The following is a 22137-nucleotide window of genomic DNA, read 5'->3' as shown; positions in this document are numbered from 1 at the left end:
TGGATTAATAAGGATGGCTCAGCGTTAAGCTATGCCAGAGCCGAGTCCAAATTTTATTCCGGTACAGGGATGACTTTCTATGTGGCCTCTCTGGCTCTGGAGCTAATTTGGATGGTGAGTAGCCCCACAGGTATTTATATGTAGTGTTTGGTATTTTTACTGGGTCCTATTCTTCTCCCTTGGATCACCTAAAATGGTTAAGAATTTTCTAGTGGGATTAAGGTTGTGATCTCTGGGGAGGGGTGGGCCATCTGCTCCTGGTTATTTTTGTGTTAGCCACTTCCCCTTAAATGTATGTTCACAAATGAGCCACAGCCGTATCAGCTGGGGTCAAAGGAAGACGGATCTAGGTGCTGCTCCTGAACTTGGTCTGTGAGCCATGGCTTCCCATAGACACTCAGGTAAAGCTTCACGTTCTTTATCTTGCATCGAGCACGATTTTGTTGGGGCAGTGAATCCGCCAGCCTACTCAAAGATAACTTTTTGACGAAATGATTTCGGGCTCGTCGAAATAGTAAGTCACTCCTAGCTCGTCTGTGTTGCATCCTGCCTTCTGCTGCTGTGGCAAAGACAAGAGGCCGTTTGGGTGGCTTGTTTTGTAAAAATCTAAACTTACTACTATAGTTCACATTTTTCAGGGCATCCTGTGAAGTGACAAGAGATTGTGTGAGGGAAGATTTTTATTGGGGCAGGGGGATGTGTTAGCAGTTCTTTGTTATTTATAGGATATGGATGTTCACCTTGACTGCTTTAAATTGAATTTAAGGTATGTTAGGAAACGTCAACTAAATATGGAGCCTGAGGGAGAAAGTCCATAATGACTCACCACGTCTTCCCTCCCCTGACTGATAGGTTAAGTCCATCCAAAGAGAAGCAACTATGATCCTCTCAATGTGGCACATCGGCTAGGAATTGTTCTTATCCGAAAAAGGGGCAAATTTTCAGAATCTTATCCGAAAAGGGGGCAAACTAGACCATCATTTCCATGAGAGTCGTCTCTTTGTTTTGTAAGCTGGCATGAAGGAAGCCCTTGGGCTGTAGCCAGACACCCCCAGGACAGGGGCTGAAGGGCTGAACAACAGACCACCTTCCCCAGAAGGCCTGGCTCTCTGAAGTCACCCTGCTGCCTGTCTCTCCTCCAGAGCCAGGAATGTCATTGTGGCTCTTTTGCCCTCTGCCTAAGTAACGGTCCCCTCTCTCAGAAACAGGCACTTTTGGCCTGTCTCCCAGCTTTCAGACAAAGTAATTTGGGGTGGCAGTCTTTTGGAAAAATAGTTCTCAAATTTTTGTAACAGCTCATCAAAATATATTTTTAAAAGATTTTATTTATTTACTTGAGAGAGGGGGAGGGAGAGAGCACAGGAGAGGGAAAAATTGATTCCTTGCTGAGCAAAGAGCCCAATGTGGAGCTTGATCCCAGGACCCCCAAGATCATGACCTGAGCTGAAGGCAGATGTTCAACCACTGAGCCACACAGGCGTTTTGCCCATCAAAATTTAAATAATGAAAGTACTTTTGGAAATTTCTCTCAGGTGTTTTATTTTATTTTTTTAAAGATTATATTTATTCATGAGAGAGAGAGAGAGGCAGAAACATAGGCAGAGGGAGAAGCAGGCTCCCTGCGAGGAACCCGATGTGGGACTCGATCCCAGCATCCTAGGATCACGTCCTGAGCCGAAGGCAGATGCTCAACCAGCCACCCAGGTGCCCCATCCTCAGGTGTTTTAAAACAAATGCACTGCAATGGCATTCCCTGCTTTAATGAATTAATATGCAATGTCTGTCTTGTTCCCAAATGTTGAAGAGCTGTCTCTGTTTTTCCCATACCCCCAGGAACCATTTTACAAACATGGTACCGCATACCTGAGATTGTGGTAATCAGCCAACATACACATTCTCTGGGTGCAGGCAAACTATTCACCTGCACCAGTTGTTCCAATGGACCTTGATCAAGCATGTGAACTGGTAGAGTAACTCCCCATTTTATTTTGATTAAATGACAGAATAGGGAAATACATTTAAAAAGTCACCTATTTACAATATACCCAACCTCTGGCTTTACTTTGCACCAAATCTGGACATGATTCTTGCTTCTATAAATCTGGAAACAAGAACTGTGACCAAATTAGGTTATTGAAAGCTCTTCTATGATTCTTAAAACAAGGGGCTAGCTTTTTATATTGCATTAGAGGTTTATAGCTCTGTGAAAGTAGACGGGAGAGGAGGCCTCACAAAAAAAAATGTATGTTGCCCTGAAATGAGTTTTTTATGGACAAATTAGAGGGTTCAGATCATTGGATCAGGATCTATTTTTAGTGACCATCCCTATACCCAGAGGACATTCCAAGGACAAGATTTTATACTTTTGTTATTGAACACTTTCAGTCTGCAAGATGATTATGTAGATTGGGTTCCTTTAACCTTAGTCTTGCAAGTTGAGGGCCCAGGTGGGGGTGTGGATGGGAGGCTGGGGGTGTGGATGGGGAGGGAAGTAAGACCATTTGTCATGTTATGTAGCCATTAATTCCCTTTGCCAGCCACTGCCCAGTGGATCTCACACACCCAGCAGTCTTTTTGGGGTGCAGGGACAGAAAATTGAATGGTGAGGTGAGCGAGTCATCAAACTGGGTTGGGTTCTTAAAATAACTGACCAGTCAGGAGACTTGGTCAAGGGTAAACTTGAGTGTTTTATACTTCTAATGACCACCAAACCGCCAACTACTTGACCACAACTAGAAAAACTAAAGAACATGTGGTCTGTTGCTGCCAGGTTGGAAGCACTTGTTTTCCCATGCAAAAGATGGAGGGTGCTCACCTACTGTGTGCAATGTTAAGAAGAGCTTTGTATACTGACAGAATAGTCCTGGGATGGAATCTGGCCTGGTGGAAGTTCAGTGGCACATCAGTTTTTGTTCAATTACATCTATCCAACCCTTTCATTACCAGACATAATCTAAACCTGTACACCACTGACCCAAAAGAGATCTATGAGCTTTTTTAAATGGAGTGTACAGGCAAAGTTGCAAATCGCACTGAATCACTTCATATATGTTCTGTTTTTAAGGGAAAAAAACACTCTCGGGTTTTCTATGAGATTCTATGAAAGACTACTTTTCAGCCATGACTCATGAGCTCCGTCTCATTGCAGCAAGTTAGGTATTTATTCTCAAATGTCTGACGACACCTCCAGGTGCGTTAGCAAGTCTGCCATACAAGCGTCCTATTCATCGGCTAAGGCTTCGCCCCATTTATTGAATGTTCTCAGGAAAGCAATCTGCCCTTTCTTTGGAAGCCAATATTTATTCATGGAGTGACTAACGAACTGGTATGTTGGACTTAGCAATTAACAGACCAGAAATAACCTGGATTTCTTTTTCCATCTGGGTTGATGTTCATTGTTTATACTGTACGTTCTGCCACTCAGAGGAAGCACATCGAAGAATGATTCTTTGCTCTAAGATTCACTGATTCCTTAAATCTTCCTATTTTGAGCCACTCAGACATGAGGGGGTGGAAATGGACATTAGCAAGAAATAATGGAGAAAATCCATATAAAAACACAAGCAGAGGACGTCTGAGTGGCTCAGTGGTTGAACATCTACCTTTGGCTCAGGGCATGATCCTGGAGACCTGGGATCGAGTCCCACATGGGGCTCCCTGCATGGAGCCTGCTTCTCCCTCTGCCTGTGTCTCTGCCTCTCTGTGTGTGTCTCTCATGAATAAATACATAAAATTCTTTTAAAAAGATAAGTTGATGCTTAAAAAAACAAGCAGGGTTATTGAATACAAATTGAATCTTCTCTAATGAAAGATTTACAGTTCAAAAAGAAATGTTGCAATATCACGTTTCTCCAACAGGCTGGCATCAAAAGCCAAGACTTTTTTTTGAGATACTAAGGGTGATGTAGAGCACCCCCTTTAGCATGTTGGATGTCATTCAGGAATTTTCTGAAAGAGGAAACTTGTTTATTAAGTGAAGAATGATGTGTCTTTTGAAGCAGGCACAGCAAGAGAATCAGACTACCATCTTGGAATAAATATCTTAAATGTGATCAACCAGTCACATTTCCAGCTGCATTTGAACCCGCTCCATCTGTAAAGGACCAAGGGTCAGACATCAGCATGTTAGAGTGGCAGGAGCTGTGCCCTGGCTTTTAAAAACAAGTATTTGTCATAAAATGCTTTTAATGAAAGAGGTTTTAGGAGCTTCGTGGCAGTGCCCTATCTCCTCCATCTGCCAATCAACAGGCACATACTGTGTGACTAGTGGAGACAGAGGCCCCGGCTCAGGTCCCCAGGACTCTTGGTGTATTTGCAAACTTCTGTGCTAGAGAAGCCTCATTTCTGTCTACGAGTTCACACCTCGGAGGCTAAGATTAGTCAAAGAGCTGCCACCTGAGGGCAGAGACCGACAGGAAAGGAAATACCTTTGTATCCAGTGCTTTGTGCGATGATGGATGGGGCGCCCTTTCCCAGATAACAGCAGCCGGTCAGGGGAACCAGATTTGGAAGTTGTGGAAGGTTAGAAGGCTTTGCATTTTGCGTCCTTAGAAATGGGTAAGGGGTAAGAAAAAGAAAAAGTATCCCCTAAACGATAAATGCCTTAAGTATATGTAATTCAGTAAGATTAAGGAGAGCCCCCAAAGAAGGGGTAAAATGTGATCTTCATTTTTCTTGATTCTCTTATTTCTAACAAAGGGGAAACAAAGAGAGGTGCCACATTTTTCTCTTCCCGTAAAGTCAGATTTTCACTGTGGCTCATGGTGCTGGAGCCCACGAATCAGAGCACAGGCTATCTTTTTAGGAACCTCCATGCCTCTCAGCACTGTCCTGAGTAGCATAACTGCTCTGAAGGTGAAGAGTAACAGAATGATCTTGCCCTCACATGCCTTCATACTTGGTGCAGAATTCTGACATGGGAACTATCCCATCAGCAGGAGTGGGTACCACTCTGGCTTCCTGCTCAAGCATATGGCTGTGAAGGTTTCATATAGTTTGGGACGAAATAGTCCTAAGTTTAGAAAAAACATGAGGTAAGCTCATTTCAGGTTGCCCAGAGTTCGACTTCAGTGGAATTATTGCGCGCGTGTGCGCGCGCGCACACACACACACACACACACACACACAAAAGTACTAAAGTTCACGAATTTGACCTCAGCGTTGTTAACATGCTTTAAGTGTTTCCAGCCCATTTACTTATTAGGCAATAAAGCTAGCATTCCTAGAAGGGCCTATTTTATCTTGACAACTAAGTGTTTCCACACACGTGCAAAAAGGCTTGAGTCAGCTGTGGCAATCAGCCTTAGGAGGACATGATACGCCCTTTGAAATCTGTCCATCTGGGTGCAGACTCTTAGGGTTTCAGTGTACAGTGTGGAGGAATAGAAGATGACCCTGAGGTCTTCATACTACAGAAAGAAAAACCTATAATGCCTAAAAGCTAGGACTCGAAAACCCTAAGTATGTGGCACGCTCCAACAGTGGTATCAGGGTGACCTGCTTAGTTTCCCTTGGCTTGGTTCAAGACCCTATGCTAGAAGAGACCACAGCATGGGGAGCAGCTGCATTGATGGGACTCCACTTTCAAACACACCCTGGGACTTGCATGATCTGCTTGTGAGCCCTGGGTTCTTTCATCGGCTGGGTGCATAGGCACCCTGAGCTTGTCGGGTTCTAGAACTCTAAAAGCAACCAGTGCCCACCTTGGCATTGGTAAAGTGACGCTTTGAAAGTATGTGGTTTTAAAGTGAGAAAGGCTTGGCAGGTGAGATCTCTCTGCCTGCTCCCCAGAGCTCCGAATACCTACACAGACCTCACTGTGCTTTCTGGTGGTGGCTGTCTGTGTGACACCAACACCTATGTTTTTTGGTTTTGTTTTTTATTATCTTATTTATTTATCCATGAGATGCATAGAGAGGCAGAGACATAGGCAGAGGGAGAAGCGGGCTCCATGCAGGGAGCCCGATGTGGGACTCAACCCTTGGACCCCGAGATCACAGCCTGAGCCAAAGGCAGACCCGCTCAACCACCAAGCCAGCCAGGCACCCCCCAATGCCTGTGTTTTTACCACAAAGCCAAGACTTGGAAAGAGCCTGAGGTGAAACTCCATATGGTACTTGCGCACAGAAATATTTGGAAGCCATTTTTTTCTTTGAAAGACATCAAAAAAAGCAATAGGAAAAGGACTGTGGCTCCGAGTTCTGTTCTAAACAGATACTTTGGTGAGGGAGGAGGGGGATGTTCCACCCTGGTCCAGGAAGATAGGCTCTGAAGGCCTCAGGCAGCCATTATTCCTGGCCACGCAGGAAGCCAGGCTGTCTAATCTTACAAATTCTGATTTCCTGCCAAATGGCCTTTAGGAGCCACTAATAATTGAATTTCCTGGCATTTACTGTTGCTGAAGATTGATTTGGTTTCTCTATTCCGCTCTTCACAAGAAAGTAAATTTTTGTTGGGGGCACAATTTTGGGATGGAAAAGCTAATAAGACAAGAATTTTATGTGACATGTGAACGAACAGCAAGAATGAATGAGGGGAGTGATTTTCAGCGTGCTGTCACTGTGGCGGGCACTCTTTTTCTGTCTGCGCCAATGCTGGTGGCACTTTAAAAGCTGCCTTATGTAAACTGTGCAGTTCAAGGAGCTAGACCTCAGTTTCAGTCTGTCTCTCCTTCTCCTCTCTAACCCAATTATGTAAGGGAACATTCTGATTTTCTTTTTGGGGAGAAAGTGCCACTAAGAACCATTCTCTGGTCTCGAGGCACCTCCAAACTGTGACACAACTGTCTCGGGCAACTGAAAATGGCACCCACTCACTTCAGTTGTTCACTCTCTGGAGATGAGGGGGTCTGTCAGAGGGCCCCGCCTAGGCAGGGCTGCAGCTGGCCCAGAACATTCTGCCCATCTGTGGCGCGATGCACTTTGTCTGGAGGCTGGCTTCCGAAATGCTCCCAGTTCTGAGTGAGGGTTCACCAGCCTCAGCCGAGGCGGGCTCGGAGACGCAGGGTGTGGTTTCCTTAGCTCACTCTCTGCTATTTGGTTGCCTGTGGCAACAGGATCCAAACAACTTGGACATGTGTTTGTATAAAAAAAACTGGGAATGGGACCCAAAGTGGGAGTCTGGGGCTGCTCAGCTAGTGGAAGAGCCGCGGTGAGTACTGGGCAGCTACTCTCGTTCTGTCTCTAGATTACCCTGGGATGTTTGTTAGCACAATAACCGTGTTTGTGAGCAGTTGGAGAAAATTCTCTCCATTCTTGTGTTTCCTGTGCAAATTAAACAATTGCTATCTATTTACCCACGTATGTTTCTCTTTCAGGGGGAACAGGGAAAATGAGCGTATGTTTTAAAAAGTTGGGAGCTAATAGAAACTCACTTTGGGTACCTTTTTGGTGGCAGGATGAACAGAGTGCCTTAGTGCTGGCGATTGCAGACATGCAGTCTGGGGCCTGGGCTCGGGGGGCCATGGGGACAAGGGGCGTTATTTCCTGTGAAGGCAGTGGAAGGGGTTCTTGGAATGATCAGCTTAACACGTTTTAAAAGCCTTTCTCCTCCCACCCCCAACCCATCATTCAAGTTGCAGTTTTTAAAACCGCAAATGTCCTAAGTAGTAATACGTCATTGACTGTGGATCCTTGCTTGCTCAAACAGCGGGGCAACTTGATTTTGGCATGTCACAGAACAGCACATCACTGTGACCAGTGGGCATAGTTGTAGACCTTGCCAGTACCAACGGAGAATGCCATTGTTAGAAGTCCTCTCTGGCAGGACACCTGGGTGGCTCAGTGGTTGAGTGTCTGCCTTTGGCCCTGGGCGTGATCCCAGGATGAGTCCCACATCAGGCTCCCTGAATGGAGCCTGCTTCTCTCTCTGCCCATGTCTCTGCCTCTCTCTCTGTCTCTCTCTCTCTCTCTCTCTGTCTCTCTGTCTCTCATGAATAAATAAAATCTTTTTAAAAAAGTCCTCTCCGGGGTGATGGCTCAGGCCTCAGTCTGTGAACTATGTTGGACGGAACTCTCTGGGATCTGTTCAGGATTTAAAAGTGTTCTGCCAGATTTGAAGGATTAGATGCAGGCGTTTTGCACATATCCATAAGGATGGCTCACGTGGGCAGCAGGGAGCCGGGTCAGAGGCGCTGACTTCTGCAGACAGGAGGGAGTGGAGCTTGGGAGGAAGAGCCAGAACCTGGCAGGGAGGGCCCGATCACTGCCTAGAAGGCGGATGGGGAGCCTAGCAGTGGCTCCGGGCATTCCTCCTCCTCCTCCTCCTCAGGCTGCCAAGCAGTTTGCCATCAGGAGCTGTCGCTGGCACTGAGCCCAACCTGTGTGCCCCTTTGCGTGAAACCCCCCTTCTCTTGCCTGCACCCGTTCACCTCACTGCTCGAAGCCACCCTACCTTGCCAGAAGCCCTGTGAGACCAACGCAAGCCCTGACCCGCTTGTACCCCCCACTAGACCCTGGTACCCCCCTGAAGGCGGAGGTTGGGAGGCTGTTTCTTCCCAGGGTCCTAGTGAAGTGCCTATGGTCGGTCGTGGCGCCTGAGGCCAGCCAGGCTGGGCAGCAGCTGGCACCTGGCTTCTGGGCCTTGGTCGCACCACGCCGCCGACCCCCAGGGCCTCAGTGGCAGCACACTCCTAGCCTCCCAGGGCTCATTGGCTCTGCCTGCTTGCCCCCCACAGGTCCCTCCAGCTACAAGGTGGGCACCATGACTGAAAAGTTCGACTGCCACTACTGCAGGGACTCCCTCCAGGGGAAGAAGTATGTGCAGAAGGACGGCCACCACTGCTGCCTGAAATGCTTTGACAAGTTCTGCGCCAACACCTGCGTGGAGTGCCGGAAGCCCATCGGGGCAGACTCCAAGGTAGGGCAGCTGGCCCCGGGGTGGGGAGTGGTGGCAGGGGGATGGGCGTACAGGCGGGGGACACCCACGCAAGGCAGGGGGGACAGGGCTGTGGCATTAAGGGAGAAGAAGCCCTGGCTTCCTGGGTCAGTGCCCAGCACCTCCACACCAGTGTGAGGCTCCCCAGGTATCTGATGCAAGAGTTGCACAGGATGGGCCTTTCTTGCTCATGTAACTTCCTCACCTCGGCGTCTCCTTGTGTGACTCACAGAAACGCTCACTGCAGGTGTAGTCCGCCCCTAGACACCTCCGTCTGGATGAGAGGGTCACTGCCTCCCACCCCATGCCCCCAGCGCCACTCACAGCAGCCCATCCCCTTGTGCTTGGTCTCCAGGAGGTGCACTATAAGAACCGCTACTGGCATGACACGTGCTTCCGCTGCGCCAAGTGCCTTCACCCCTTGGCCAACGAGACCTTTGTGGCCAAGGACAACAAGATCCTGTGCAACAAGTGCACCACCCGGGAGGACTCACCCAAGTGCAAGGGGTGCTTCAAGCCAATCGTGGCAGGTAGTGTCCCCTCTCCCCCCCGGGGCAGCCAGGGAGGAGGCCCCCCAGGGCAGAGATGATGCTGGGGGCTCGCGGTGGTGGGGTCGTGCTGCTGCGAGCCGTGCTCAGGTTTTAGCGTATATATGCACGCAAATATATACACGTATATCTGCGTACACATATATGCTCGCACACACGCACACACTCGGCAACTAAAGAACGCTGGACAGAGCAGTCTGTGGCAAGAGAAAGAAGTGAAAAGTATGTAGCGCTTTCTCATTTGGGTAGAGTGAGTGATCAAAGCATGCGTCCTCCTCAGGGTGGAATTCTGGGCCAGGCAGTCCCCCCACCCACCCACTCCCAGTGAGTCTCCAGGTCAGGGCCATGGGGGCGGGGCAGGGCTTCAGGCATCTGGTCCTGAAATACTACCTCTGGGGTCCCCTACCCTGGCACAGTCTGGATCAGCACAACCCCAGCTAGGATGGTAGAGGGGGCCCCCACATGGGAAGCGTGAGGCCAATGACTGCAGGGCCTGCATTCCCTCCCCTCTGGAGGGGCCTGGGCGGGGGTGAGTGGATGCAGTCCCCTGCAGGGGACTGCCAGTGGGGCTATCGGATGGCTTCCCCCCGCCCCCGCAGGAGATCAAAATGTGGAGTACAAGAAGACCGTGTGGCACAAAGATTGCTTCACCTGCAGCAACTGCAAGCAAGTCATCGGGACTGGAAGCTTCTTCCCTAAAGGGGAGGACTTCTACTGTGTGACTTGCCATGAGACCAAATTTGCCAAGCACTGCGTGAAGTGCAACAAGGTACGTTGCCAAGGGAGTCGTGCGTTGACCGTTGTTTCTAGAAACGTTTGACAGTTTGGCAGAGCACTTGCACACACACTATCCCATTCCATCCTCACGACAGCCCTGCGATGTAGGAATTCTTATTCTCGGGTTGCAGATGAGGAGAGTGGGGTAGGAGCAGGCAGTGCCTGGGCCGAGTCTGGCTGTCCAGGGGCACGCTCGGCCCTGGCCCTGGAGGCCTGCCTCCTTCACCTGGTTGCTGTGCACCCTCCTGCAGGGGCTCGCCTTCTCTGAGCCTCGGTGTCTTCGTCTGTAACTCGGGGATAATCATCGCACCAGCCTCCCATGGCCGTTGTGGCGATTAAATGAGATACTGTATACCAAAGCGCCCAGCACTGTGCCTGGCACGTAGTAGGCATTCAACAAAATGGTTGTTGAATCTGAATCCGGTGCTACACTCCCTGGTCTAGGCCATCACATCTGGAGGAATCACTTACCAGGATCAGCCCTGGCATGCCGAGTGCTTTGTGTGTGTTACCTGCTCTAAGAAGCTGGCTGGGCAGCGTTTCACCGCTGTGGAGGACCAGTATTACTGCGTGGATTGCTACAAGAACTTTGTGGCCAAGAAGTGTGCTGGATGCAAGAACCCCATCACTGGTAGGCTAAAGAGTCCTTGCTAAGTCTGCCAGGCTAGGTCTTGCGCATGGTAACCATCTCTCATTTTCCTAAGTCGTCGGTGTCATCCACAAAAGCCCCAAAGAATGTCCTCTCCCCCTGCCATTGTGGTCCCGAAGGCCCCCTCCCAATAGTTTGGATCCTCCCCCAGGCCAGCTTAGCCTTTGCAATACAGAACACCTCCTGACTACTGCTGACTAACTAACGAAGCTGCCGGAGTTTCACGAGCCTGAGACCCACGGCCACGGCCACGGGCAGGCAGGCACTGCGCGTGCGCGGAGGGGAACAGCGGGGGAGGGCGGGGGAGCAAGGGGTCCGGCGGGGGAAGGGAGAGGACTGGGGGGGCGGGGGAGGAGGAGGAGGGGAGGAGGGCTGGCGAGTGGCAAGCTGGGATTAGAAGTCCCCTAGTGGCAGGCTAGCTCAGAGGTAGCTGCGGGCAGCATTTTTTGCGATCAGAAGCAGAGCTGATCACTTCATTCCTCATCTCGCGGCCGCGATCCACGTGCCCTGGGCCCTTTCCCCGGGGAGCCTTGAAATGTACATTTGAGAAGACTTTTGCCATCCTCAGGGAAAAGGACTGTGTCAAGAGTGAGCCACCCAGTCTCTAAAGCTAGGAAGCCCCCAGTGTGCCACGGGAAACGCTTGCCTCTCACCCTGTTTCCCAGCGCCAACCTCCGGGGCAGGCATCCGGGTGGAGAGAGGACTTGTCCCTCGTGGGTGGTGGTTCTTTATAGAAAAAATCGAAGCTTAGCAGCTCCTCGAGGCCCGGTAAGTGCATACCCCGCGAACAGCCCAAGTTTGCCTCCTGGTGGCCACTTTGATGCCATGGCCCTGACCTAAATCAAAGACACTGGTTATGCTGGGAGGTCGGTGCGCGTCACAGGGCGATAGCAGTGGCATGGGAATGTGGGTCCGTGGCCAAGCTCTGGCATCTTCTCAGGTCCTGGAGAAGCCGTGGCAGGGTGGCGGCGGCGCGGGGGCCAGCGCGTGGTGGAGGGCGGCCAGGGGCCGGGCAGATGCTGCCCCTGTGCTCTGGTCAGCTACGTGAACGGGCGAGGCGGCGGCCTGCCTCTCCTGCGGCGCCACTCAGCTTGCTCCTCTGTTTGCTTTTGTTGTCTCCCCAGGGTTTGGTAAAGGCTCCAGTGTGGTGGCCTATGAAGGACAATCCTGGCACGACTACTGCTTCCACTGCAAAAAATGCTCCATGAATCTGGCCAACAAGCGCTTTGTTTTCCATGAGGAGCAAGTGTATTGCCCCGACTGTGCCAAAAAGCTGTAAAGTGACAGGGGCTCCTGTCCTGTAAAATGGAATTGAGTCTTGTTCTCTGTGTCCTCGCCCTCTGCCCTGCACCACCCCTAGGGCCAGAGCGGCCTCTCACCTCTGAAGTTCTTCTGGCTTTGCTCCCATTTTACAGTATTACTCACATAAGGGCACACAGTGATCATTACTAGGATTTAGCAGTGAAGTTCACTTCTCTCCATAGCTGCAGTGATAAAACAAACACTTAGATAGATTGACTCTTCTGCATGTTTTACAATAGGGCAGAAAAGTGCTAATAACCATTTAGTTGCTTAGTGACGTAAGCAAGAAGTGTAACACACGAAGCCCCCACTGAGATGCGTCTCGTGGCTCAGCTGGGACCCACCGTGTCCTCAGGACACACAAGAGTTGCAGCGGCTGCTCCAACTCGGCTGCTCACCTGTTCCGTGAGCAGAAATCGAACTTACCGAAATGCATGGTTGAACTTCCTCATCGAAATCTCCTTCTGTTCTTTTGTGCTTTCAAATGACTAATACGAATTTCCAGAAAGTCAACATTTGAACTTAGCTGTAATTCTAAACTGACCTTCCCCCCACCCCCATACTAACCTTCAATTTTCCCCACGTGGCGTGTTTTCTGAACGTTCCTACTTTCAAGCATGGAACATGCAGGTGATTTGCAAAGTGTAGGCAGACCCAAGAAAACGAGCCTGTTTCACAGGAACATCGCCACAGCGAATATTTCTGGAAGCTTAACAAAACTAACCCAGCTGCCCTTTTGCTTTTTTTTTGTTGTTGTTGTTGTTGTTGTTGCTGGGTTTTTTTTTTTTTTTTGAATCTTTCATTTTAATGAATAGTAACATAGTTTATGGGTTTGGAGACTTGCATGTCAATATTTTCGCCCCCTTCAAACGTGTCTGCCGTTTTGAAATTCATCCTACAGAAGTAGCCGTAACACTCTAGAAGGGTAGCTGAGCAGGCGCCAGGATGGTCCCTGACACAGATAGGACATTTCCAAGCAGTGGCGAGTGGAATACCTTGTAATGTAGTAGTTGCCTGCTCTTGGTCCATGTGGTGGAGGCCAGTCGAGTCCCTTCTCTTGTGATTCTTAGGAACATTCCCTCAGAGCCTCTCGATCTCTGGGGGAGCGGCCACCACCGTCATAGGCAGAACCAGACTTCCAAATAGTGCTCACCTGAGATGCAGGCTCACCAATGGCTGTACTCCATCGACATTGTTATAGGACATAGTATAATGAGACAGTATCAAAAGTAAACATGTAATGACAGTGCATATTAACATTCTCGTAGGAGTGGTTAGCGAAGCCAATGCCTCCTTTCTACGTTTTGTCATTAGCTATTATCCTCTAACGTTTCAGTGTATCCTTACAGAAATAAAGCAGCATATAAATAACTGGCCTGGTCTCTTTACTTCTGCCCATGGGGTTGCAATAAGGGGACCCTACTGATGCCAGAACCGCAGTGGCTGTTTTTCCTTCCTTCGAGCATGGACTCTGTCTGGTGCCATGGTGCAGATGGCACATAGGAATTCTAAGCAAGATAAAATCTGCAATGGCACTTGGATCTAGTTACAAACAACAGAAACCCACTGACTCCAAATAAGCATTTCACAGACATTTGCATCACTTAAGGGCACTGGTTTTCTTTGGCCAGAGAGCAGGGGTGGGAACGGAGTAGCAGCTGAAGGGTGTCAGAGCATCACAGTCCCCTTTTTGTTGGCCTCGCTTTCCTGGTGCCCTGTGGAGTGTGGGTCTGTGGGACCACTGCTGTCAGGTGCTGCTCCCTCCACGCTTCTGGCCAGCCTGGAGGAGAGGGCGACAGTCCTATGAGCATCAGGTCCACAGTAATAAAAACAAAGAGCAGGATCCCCTTGGTGCTAACACTGACCTGAGCACATTAGCAGGGAGTCAAAGCCTGTCAGCAAGAAACCATGGGCATTTTTTAAGGTCTTTATTTATTAGCATAAGCAGGGGAGGCGAGAGGCAGAGAAGACTCCCCACTGAGCAGGGAGCCCCTGTGGGACTCCATCCCAGGACCCTGGGATCATAATCTGAGCCGAAGACAGACACCCAATCACTGAGCCACCCAGGTGTGCCCAAACCATGGGCAGTTTTATGAACAGGTGACCTCCCCTTGTCTGTTTCCTAGAGATTAGCAGTTAAAACCACAAAAAGGGTCTGTCTGATCATCTGGGGCCCCAAGGTTGCAGGGGTGGGGTGGGGAATTGGGATGGCACTGCTCTGCTTCCCAAGTGAGCCACCAAGTTTCAGACATTGCGGCAGCAAGGGCCAGAGCCCAGAGGAGACCAGCCTGAGACCGAGAGGGGACTACATTCAGGATGCTTCCTCACGACACACCACTTGGTCTCCACCCCAGCAGACTTGGGTGCAGCCTTTGGGTGTCCCCAAGCAGCTCCTTCTGCCGGGGGTGCCCCACTCATTCCCACTGAGCTGGTGCTTGGCTCCCAGCAACTTCCCTCCCTAACATCCCTCATCTGCCCTACATGCCATGCCTGTCCTTAATCCTGTGTGACCCTTGGGCCTGCCTTATCCTACTTGGCCCGCAAAACTCCAGGGCACATCAGGGCAAAGTCTGCCTTGAAAAGGCTGCACTGCTGCTGCCCCTGCCAGCGCCACACAGGCCAGGCCGCTGCCTCCTCCCTGTACCTCACAGGAAAACAGGTCTGGCTCTACGGCTTGCACTATAGCCCCAGTTTTCCAGGTTAGAAAACGCAAGTTCAGAGAGGTTGAGAGGTCTGCCGGAGGTCACACCAAGGAGTGACTGACCTCCAGCCTGTCCCTTAGGACCAGACATTGCCACAGAAACAGTGGGCCTCTGCAGGGTAGGGCCAGTGTCTGATGCATCACAATGAGGAACCTATCAGGTCTCTGCTTAGTAGTTTGAAGTAAGGAAGTAGGGGAGATTCCTAGTTAGCAACTTTTCATCAGATAACCCCTTTCTCTCTTGTAATTGGGGATGGGACTGTCCAAAACATACTGGTAGTTAACAGCGTGCGTTCTGGAGTGACTGCCAGGGTTCAAATCCCAGCTGCTCTGCCACTCACTATGCCACTAAGACCACGGGCAAGTTTACCTGACCTGAGCTTGTTTCTTTGCCTATAAAATGAGAATTCCTACTTCCCAGAATCACATGCAGATTACATGAGTGCTTAGCAGGACTACTGACACCCAGTAAAAACACCATAGATTCATTTGTACTTCCAACACCAAGATGGTCTGTTAGTTAACCTAGTATGGAAGCTGCAAGACACTTACCACTCCCAAAGCAGGATGGAGTGTTGGCTTTACAATCAGACTTGAATTTGAGCATCAGCTCTGCCTCTTCCTAATTGTATGATGTTGAACAACTGCCAATCTCCACAAATCTGTGTTCTCCTAGGTAAAAACAAATACCTACCCTCACAGGGTTTAAAACAATGCCTAATAAAGTCCCTGGCATATGGCACGTGTAAATGTAACTACACTTACTAGGAGACTTGGGGAACCCTTGCACACATGCCTCCAGAAACCCTGGAACTGTATTGGTGGGAAGGGAGACCAACAGCAAGGTAGCCTCTCCTGGCCTGCTTCAACAAACCACATCTGCATGGCCCGGGGGCATCCAACAGGCCACAGGGAATTGACCCCTGACAAAATGTGGCAGCTAGCCTGCCTCTGGACTTTGGCTTCTTGGCACCAGCTCCTGCTGCTCTGTCTTGTTTCCTGATCCTCTGGCTCTCACCACAAGGAATGATTCCTCAGGACTAAAAGGGGCTCCAATTGTAGCACAAAGTCACACAAAAATGCACACGAGGAATGCCTAGGTGGCTCAGCAGTTGGGCATCTGCCTTTGGCTCAGTCCTCGGATTGAGTCCCACATGGGGCTTCCTGCCTGGAGCCTGCTTCTCCCTCTGCCTGTATCTCTCATGAATAAATAAAACATTTTTTTAAAACGCACATGAAGTCATACAGCAAGCTCACAGCCACCTCAGCTAAGGCTTGGGACTGTAAGTCCCTGTCTGGCATCCTTTATGGTATCCCACACTGCACTGGTGTGATTGCCAAGGTTTGGAGCTGTTCACAGGCTCTGTGCCTGCACAAGAGGACACAGGTGTAGGAAATGTACTCCTATGCAGAACCCACCAGCAGAAGCTAGAGAACTGTCCCTTAGGGTCAGGGACACCAAGGGACTACCCAGACAGGAAGGAAAACTTAAGGCAACCCATGCGTCACATACCCTTAACAGGTTCAAGGGCACTGGCTCCGGAGTGAGACGAGGCTCTGCCAGCATCCACCACCTCGGAGCTATGGGCAGGGAGTTGTGAGTGTGCTGTAGGTTGTGTGCACACCACAGAACATCCCAGGTCAACAGCTGCAACAGCCAGACCAATGATATGGAATGCCAAGTGGGGACGGCTGTCACTATTCTCAGAAGCACCAGACCCCAAAGACAGAATCAACAGGGACCTCACCTGACCCAAAACAAAACCTAGCAGAACAGGCCTCAAGGTTGGAGACTATATATTTACAGGCAGATCAGAACATCTGTTTTAGCCAGGCACAGGAATGGTGAGGTCACAAAGATAGTGTGCATGTAACAGCACAATCACAGCCTGTGTGGTGTGCACACTCAGGCTCGAGAAAGCCAAGTGTTTGTCGAAGGCACAAGGGAGGCCCCTCAAAGAGCTGCGGAGAGGTTTGGGGAGTGACTGCATAAAGGTACAGGTGTTAAAAAAAGGTACAGGTGTTTTGAGGGTGATGAAAAGGTTCTGGAGCCAGATACAGGTAGTGGTTGCACAACACTGAATGGACCGAATGCCAACAAACTGGAATATGTTAGGTGAATTTCACCACAGTAAACAGAAAAGACACCTTATAACCACTGGCCTCAAGGAAAAGTCGAGAGCCACCAGTGGCAAGAGTAAGATACACTAAACCGGGCACAGGATTTGAAAATTCACACCTTAATGTCCCGCATCACCAAGTAGCTGAAAGGGGGCATCAGAGGATTTGCTTACCTTCTATTGAACCTGTCACTTGCTTATTGTTCAAAGGTTGGTTAACCATTAGGGTCTCCTTTATACCACCAGCAATCTGTTTCTTGTTATTTGTTTTTTGTTATTGTAATAAAAAAAGAAAACTTGCTTTATCTGCAAAGTTTATTTCACAGAGCACACATATAAATGCAGGTGTAACAGTGTTCCAACATGTGACATTGGTGCAGAAAAATACCAGAAATTCATTTGTTACGATGATTGTCTCTGCCTTCTATATGAAAGAGCTCCTGTATAAAAATAGTTTTCGAATCTAAGGCACCAAGCTCTAATCTATAACAATGGTACAGTACTCTGAATGGCAAAGAGCTAAGGAATCAGAAAGAAGGCCTTTCTTTTGCTAATCCAAGGCTGGTGGCTAGAAAGGAACATGGACTTGCTTCAAACTCCTTTATGATTCACCAGAAAACTATTAGCAGTAGGACAACTGCTGTGCATTCAAGTTTTAGTCAAGGGCGTGTATTAAGCAGAATTTGACGGATGTCAGGAAACCTATCCCGTGTGTGTATGTGCGTACAAACGTGTGTATGCAAATGCGTGTGCACGTGTGTACGTGTGCGTCCATGTGTGCACACCTCTCTATCGTGGGGCCCAAAGAATGGCACTATTCCTGTGTTCACTTGCAGCCAGCAGCTAGAGAAAGGCAAGCAAATCGGCTCCACATGCCAAGGCCGAGTGTGCACTGCAGGGCAGGGCTGGCAAGCACAAGGACAAATAGATGGCACACTGTGAACTGGGGAAATGGCACGTGCCCCACCAGACAACAGCCAGGTACTGCTTTAGGTACAATCAAAACACTATGCATGTTTGAAAATAAACCCCAAAGTGCACTTCAAAAGGTGATGGTGATGAGCACAAAGGGTGCTACAACTGTCCCAAGATCACACTTTCCAACACTCCTAGCCTGTGGGGGTGTCAGGGCCTGTGCGCTCAGGTGATGGCACAGTTGAACACATGTATACCTAATGGTTAACATGTAACTTAACAGTATTTTGCAGCCTCGCCTTTGTTTATTAGAGACAATCCAGCAAAGCTCTTGTGAGCAATCCTGAGTCCCTCACACACCCTATGTGTCCTCTATGAGATTGAATGTCAGCTTTGAATTGCTAAAGTGACATAGCTGTTAAACAGAATAAGCATTATTTTAAGAGAGGAAATTACTCCTTGGTTTACAAGCTCAAGAGTTACCACTTCATAAAGGCACCCTTGATGTGCACTCACACACCCTGGCTGGAAAACAAGAACGAGACAGTGGAAGTATTTACAGGAAAACAAAAATGACTTTTTACTCAGAATCCTTGCTGTGGGCAAGAGTCAAGATGGTATGTGCATCTTCTGAGATACATGTTAAGGTGTCTGTCTGATGTTTTCCCTTTTTTTGATGATCATTTTCTTGGCCAGGTTCAAATTAGAGGCAGAAAGACTAGGGGAGATGGGACTAGAAGTGGAGATCCACAGCAGATGATCAATTCTCTTCTGGGCTGTGCGAAGTTTACATATCTGACCAGAGGGAAAAAGAAAAAGAACAGTGAAGATGCTGGTCTCACTGCCACTGGGCGCCAGCCTCTCTTCATGGTAGGTGCGGGACCTTTGGAAACCCCCTCCCCAACCCAACGCAGCTGACACACTGGTGCCCTCAGAACCCCAGCTGCCAAACAGGCCCAAGCTGTCTCTCAATTTTGAAGAAAGCTTCCTAAAGGAAAGAAAAGCAAAGGTCTTCTGACTTCAGAAAGTCAGATGGAGAGACTAAATCTAAAAGTATCATGAATCATGTGCCCTAAACAATTATCTGCCTGCCGTAAAGCAGCTGATGGATCAGAGGGGCTGACAAGAACTGACTTTGTGTATCTAGTAGGAAATGCAGGGTGTCAAAACTAGAATCAAGTCATTTGTTCTCAAAACCAACTTAAATGGAAGACTCTTTGATATGAAGGTAGCCTTTAGACCCACCACCATCTCCCTACTTGCCTCAAAGTTACAGGATGCCAAGAAGGCCCTGCAAGAGCCAGAAGCAGGAGGGTTCGTGGCCAACTGCCTTTCAAGCAAGGTGAAAATAGGAGGAGGCCTTACCCGGTGGAGCAGGAACAGATTTGTTTTTCTTGTCGTCTAAAGGCAACTGGGGACTCTGGTGGAATGTCATGGAACCTTTCAGATGGTATTTTCGGCTATCAGGAGGGATACTGGACATAAGGGGCTCTGCCTCATTTCTGATGTCAATAATCTTGTCACAGATCCACTCCTGTGCCTCTGGATATAAACTCTTGGAAGGTCCCACGGTGTTACAGTTTTCACTTGCCTTTCTGGTTTTTGCTGCACGGCTGGTCATTCTTTTGGTGGACGATCTGGAAAGAAAGGCTTGTGTTAGAATCCTGACTAACCACAGACCAAAGTTTTGTCCCAAATAAAGCTTTCTCCTTTAATTAACTTCTAAGAGAGATCTTGGAAGTAACTTATCCTTCAGAATCCTAGTATGGAAAGGCTGGAAGGGACCCTGGAGATCACAGAACACACTGGTTTCCAAATTGTGTCCTACAAAGTCCCAGGGTTCAGCGAACACTAAGCAGGGCTAGGAGCAGCTAAGCACGCAGGGCTCCAGAAGCCCTGTTGCCCACTTCATGCTGACATGGGATGCCACCAGAACAGTCAACTGAGGATGAATGTGGCTTTCCTAGCTCCGGTGCTCAGCTCAGCCCATCACTGTGCTTCTCAGCCCATTGTGTTCCAGTGGGCTTTGTAGGTTTGTGTCTTTTTAGGCAATCCCCAGGGAGAATTCCTAAGAATCTACCCACTCTTCAAACCTAACTTCTGATTCTCAGTTTCACTATATATAAAATGACATCTGTACTGAAGTCAGACTTGCAATTAGAATTAAAATAAATAGGCAACATAAAACACTTGGTATGCAGCAGTCACTCAATGTCCCCCCTTTCTGGATTTTATGAGCAGATGCTAACCACTGTGCACAAAAGCACAGCTTAGAGCCAGATGTACCTGGTTTGAATGTGGGCTCTGCCCTTTCACAATGGGATGTTGGGCAAATAAGGCCCTTAATCTCTCCGTGCCTCAGTTTCCTCGTCTGTAAAAGTGAAGTTGATAGCCCTTACCTAGCAAGGCTGCTGTGGGGATTGGTTTATTTCTGGAAGTACTTGACCCAGTGCTTGGTACAAACTAAGAGCTCAGTCAATAATCGTGTATGACTCCCACCAAATTTATTCTGATAAGCTCGCTGAGCAACTCACCTGGTACCCTTCGCCTGAGCCAAAGGGTCTTTCGCACTTTTTTGTCTGAAGGTTTTCATGTCGTCATTAAAAAATGTTTTTGTCTCTCTATGGACTTGGCCAGAAGTGGCATCTAAAAACACCAGCTTGGGAGTGTTCTTCTTCATGTTTTTAAAATGTGTTTTGAGTTTTGTGGATGAATCCATGCCATTTATAAAGGCTTGGAAAACAAAAGGAAGAAGATTAAAACTGGAGTTTTGACAACGGAGACAACAGAAGGTGAAGGCTGTGATTGTGGTAGGCCAGGGCACAGCCAGCTGCCTCAAGGCAGGGAGGGCCATGCAGTGGGATTATGGGGTGCAAGGTGCTGCCCGGTGCACATGCCTCCTCTGGTCTCAAAGCACAAAGGGGCCATCTCTAAGGAACCTGACCTCTTTCCTCTGCCAGGCAAAAGTGGTAGGCCAGAAGGCAGCGGGCAACAGGCAGCAAGCTTCTTACCCCTCCTCCTGACTACCCACCTGTCCAATCCCACCTCTTCTTTTAGCCTCAATCCCAGTGCTATCTCCTACCTTCACCTTTCCTCAGGGCCTGAAGCAGACCCTACACCTAGCCCTGCTCCTACTGCTCTGTTCTCACTGCATTTGGGCCAACCAGCTTGTGGCAGTATCACTGTTTGCTCCTCTGTTTCCCCAAGGCCTCCCTTGAGGGTATGCTTCCTCCTTTCTGTATCTCTGCTACCCCTACAGAGAGCCTGACTTGTGTATTCATATCCATTTGTGGGATAAAGAGTGGACAACAGTGTTTTCTCAAGTGCCTGGTACTGCTGCCAGAAAGTGGTTCCTCCTCATGAGGGACTCAGCCTTCCATTTCAGAGGGCTCTCAGATCACAAGAGGTGTTGTGTTTCTCCCAGTGAGGTGGGAAGCGGTATTCTACCTGTGTGTGCTCATTCATGAAAGCCGCATAAGGCCAGGAGCTAGGAAATGCTAGTAAGCCTCACATTCCGGTAAGAGCTACTACCTACAGCCTACATCACAACCTGTACAAGAATAATATTTGCCACTGTAGTGGGCTTTACTGAGAGCTGTCTATGCATCAGGTACTATTCTTAGCATGACATGGATCAGCCCATGGCAATCTCGTGCTACCTTAAGAGGACCACATTAGCTTCCCCTTTTTCAGGTAGGAAAACTGAGTACAGAGAGGTTCAGTAAGTTGCCCAAAGCCACACAGCTCAGAAGCAAAGGAGCCCCTAGATGAACTCAGTCCAGATCCTATACGGTGACTAACAGAACTCAAAAGGCAAGCAAACCTGATGGATGCGGGTCATCAGAAGAACCATCGTCACTTTCCGACTCATCCTCATCATCCGCCTCGTCCTCCTCGTATGTGTTGTCAACAAATGTTTCTGCAGCCTAGGATGAGAAAAGGAGTCATGATTGCATCTAATATTCCATCAGCCTGATTTGGTCATTTCAAAGAAAACAGGTTCATGCTGGACTAATTGATGGCTATTTTTCATCACTTCAATTAAAGGTTAAAAAAAAAATCTAACCTCTAACAGGTGGCTCTAGTTGTCTTTCAGTTAGGGAGATACTCAAGAATGAAAGACTTCTCTGAGTGAGCAGATGGCAATGGTTTTGGGTTGGCATGTGGCCTTTGTTGCTCAGAGTCCAAACTAAGCCATAGTAGGGCCAATTGATGAACAGCTAAAAAAAATTCACGGCTGTCTCGAGAGGA

At 48.9% G+C, this 22137-nt stretch overlaps 2 protein-coding genes across 22 annotated transcripts in view; one reads left to right on the top strand and one right to left on the bottom strand.

The window, feature by feature from the left end:
* FHL1 (four and a half LIM domains 1) overlaps positions 1–13521 on the top strand; it is a 63354-nt gene extending 49833 nt beyond the window's left edge. For 3 of the 6 annotated variants that reach the window (XM_077889370.1, XM_077889373.1, XM_077889372.1), the window contains exons 3-8: positions 8675–8856; positions 9230–9404; positions 10022–10191; positions 10644–10830; positions 11417–11616; positions 11973–13521. In XM_077889370.1, the coding sequence (XP_077745496.1) occupies positions 8701–8856; positions 9230–9404; positions 10022–10191; positions 10644–10830; positions 11417–11616; positions 11973–12056 (972 nt within the window). In that variant the 5' untranslated portion in view covers positions 8675–8700 and the 3' untranslated portion in view covers positions 12057–13521. Of the gene's footprint in view, positions 1–244; positions 402–6999; positions 7150–8674; positions 8857–9229; positions 9405–10021; positions 10192–10643; positions 10831–11416; positions 11617–11972 lie in introns of those variants that run through there. The other 3 variants (XM_077889369.1, XM_077889371.1, XM_077889375.1) reach the window with 3 other exon arrangements.
* A 3751-nt stretch (positions 13522–17272) lies between these two features.
* Positions 17273–22137, bottom strand: part of MAP7D3 (MAP7 domain containing 3) — a 59633-nt gene continuing 54768 nt past the window's right edge. For 15 of the 16 annotated variants that reach the window (XM_077889047.1, XM_077889055.1, XM_077889044.1 and 12 more), the window contains 4 exons: positions 21710–21812; positions 20421–20619; positions 19478–19523; positions 17273–18681 (listed from right to left, as the gene is read on the bottom strand). In XM_077889047.1, coding sequence (XP_077745173.1) covers positions 18529–18681; positions 19478–19523; positions 20421–20619; positions 21710–21812 — 501 coding nt within the window. In that variant the 3' untranslated portion in view covers positions 17273–18528. The remainder of the gene's footprint in view (positions 18682–19477; positions 19524–20420; positions 20620–21709; positions 21813–22137) is intronic. The other variant, XM_077889060.1, reaches the window with a different exon arrangement.

The sequence above is a fragment of the Canis aureus genome, chromosome X, assembly GCF_053574225.1.
Source record: "Canis aureus isolate CA01 chromosome X, VMU_Caureus_v.1.0, whole genome shotgun sequence".
In the NCBI taxonomy this organism is placed as follows: Eukaryota; Metazoa; Chordata; class Mammalia; order Carnivora; family Canidae; genus Canis; species Canis aureus.
This window is presented reverse-complemented; position numbering and strand designations above follow the sequence as displayed.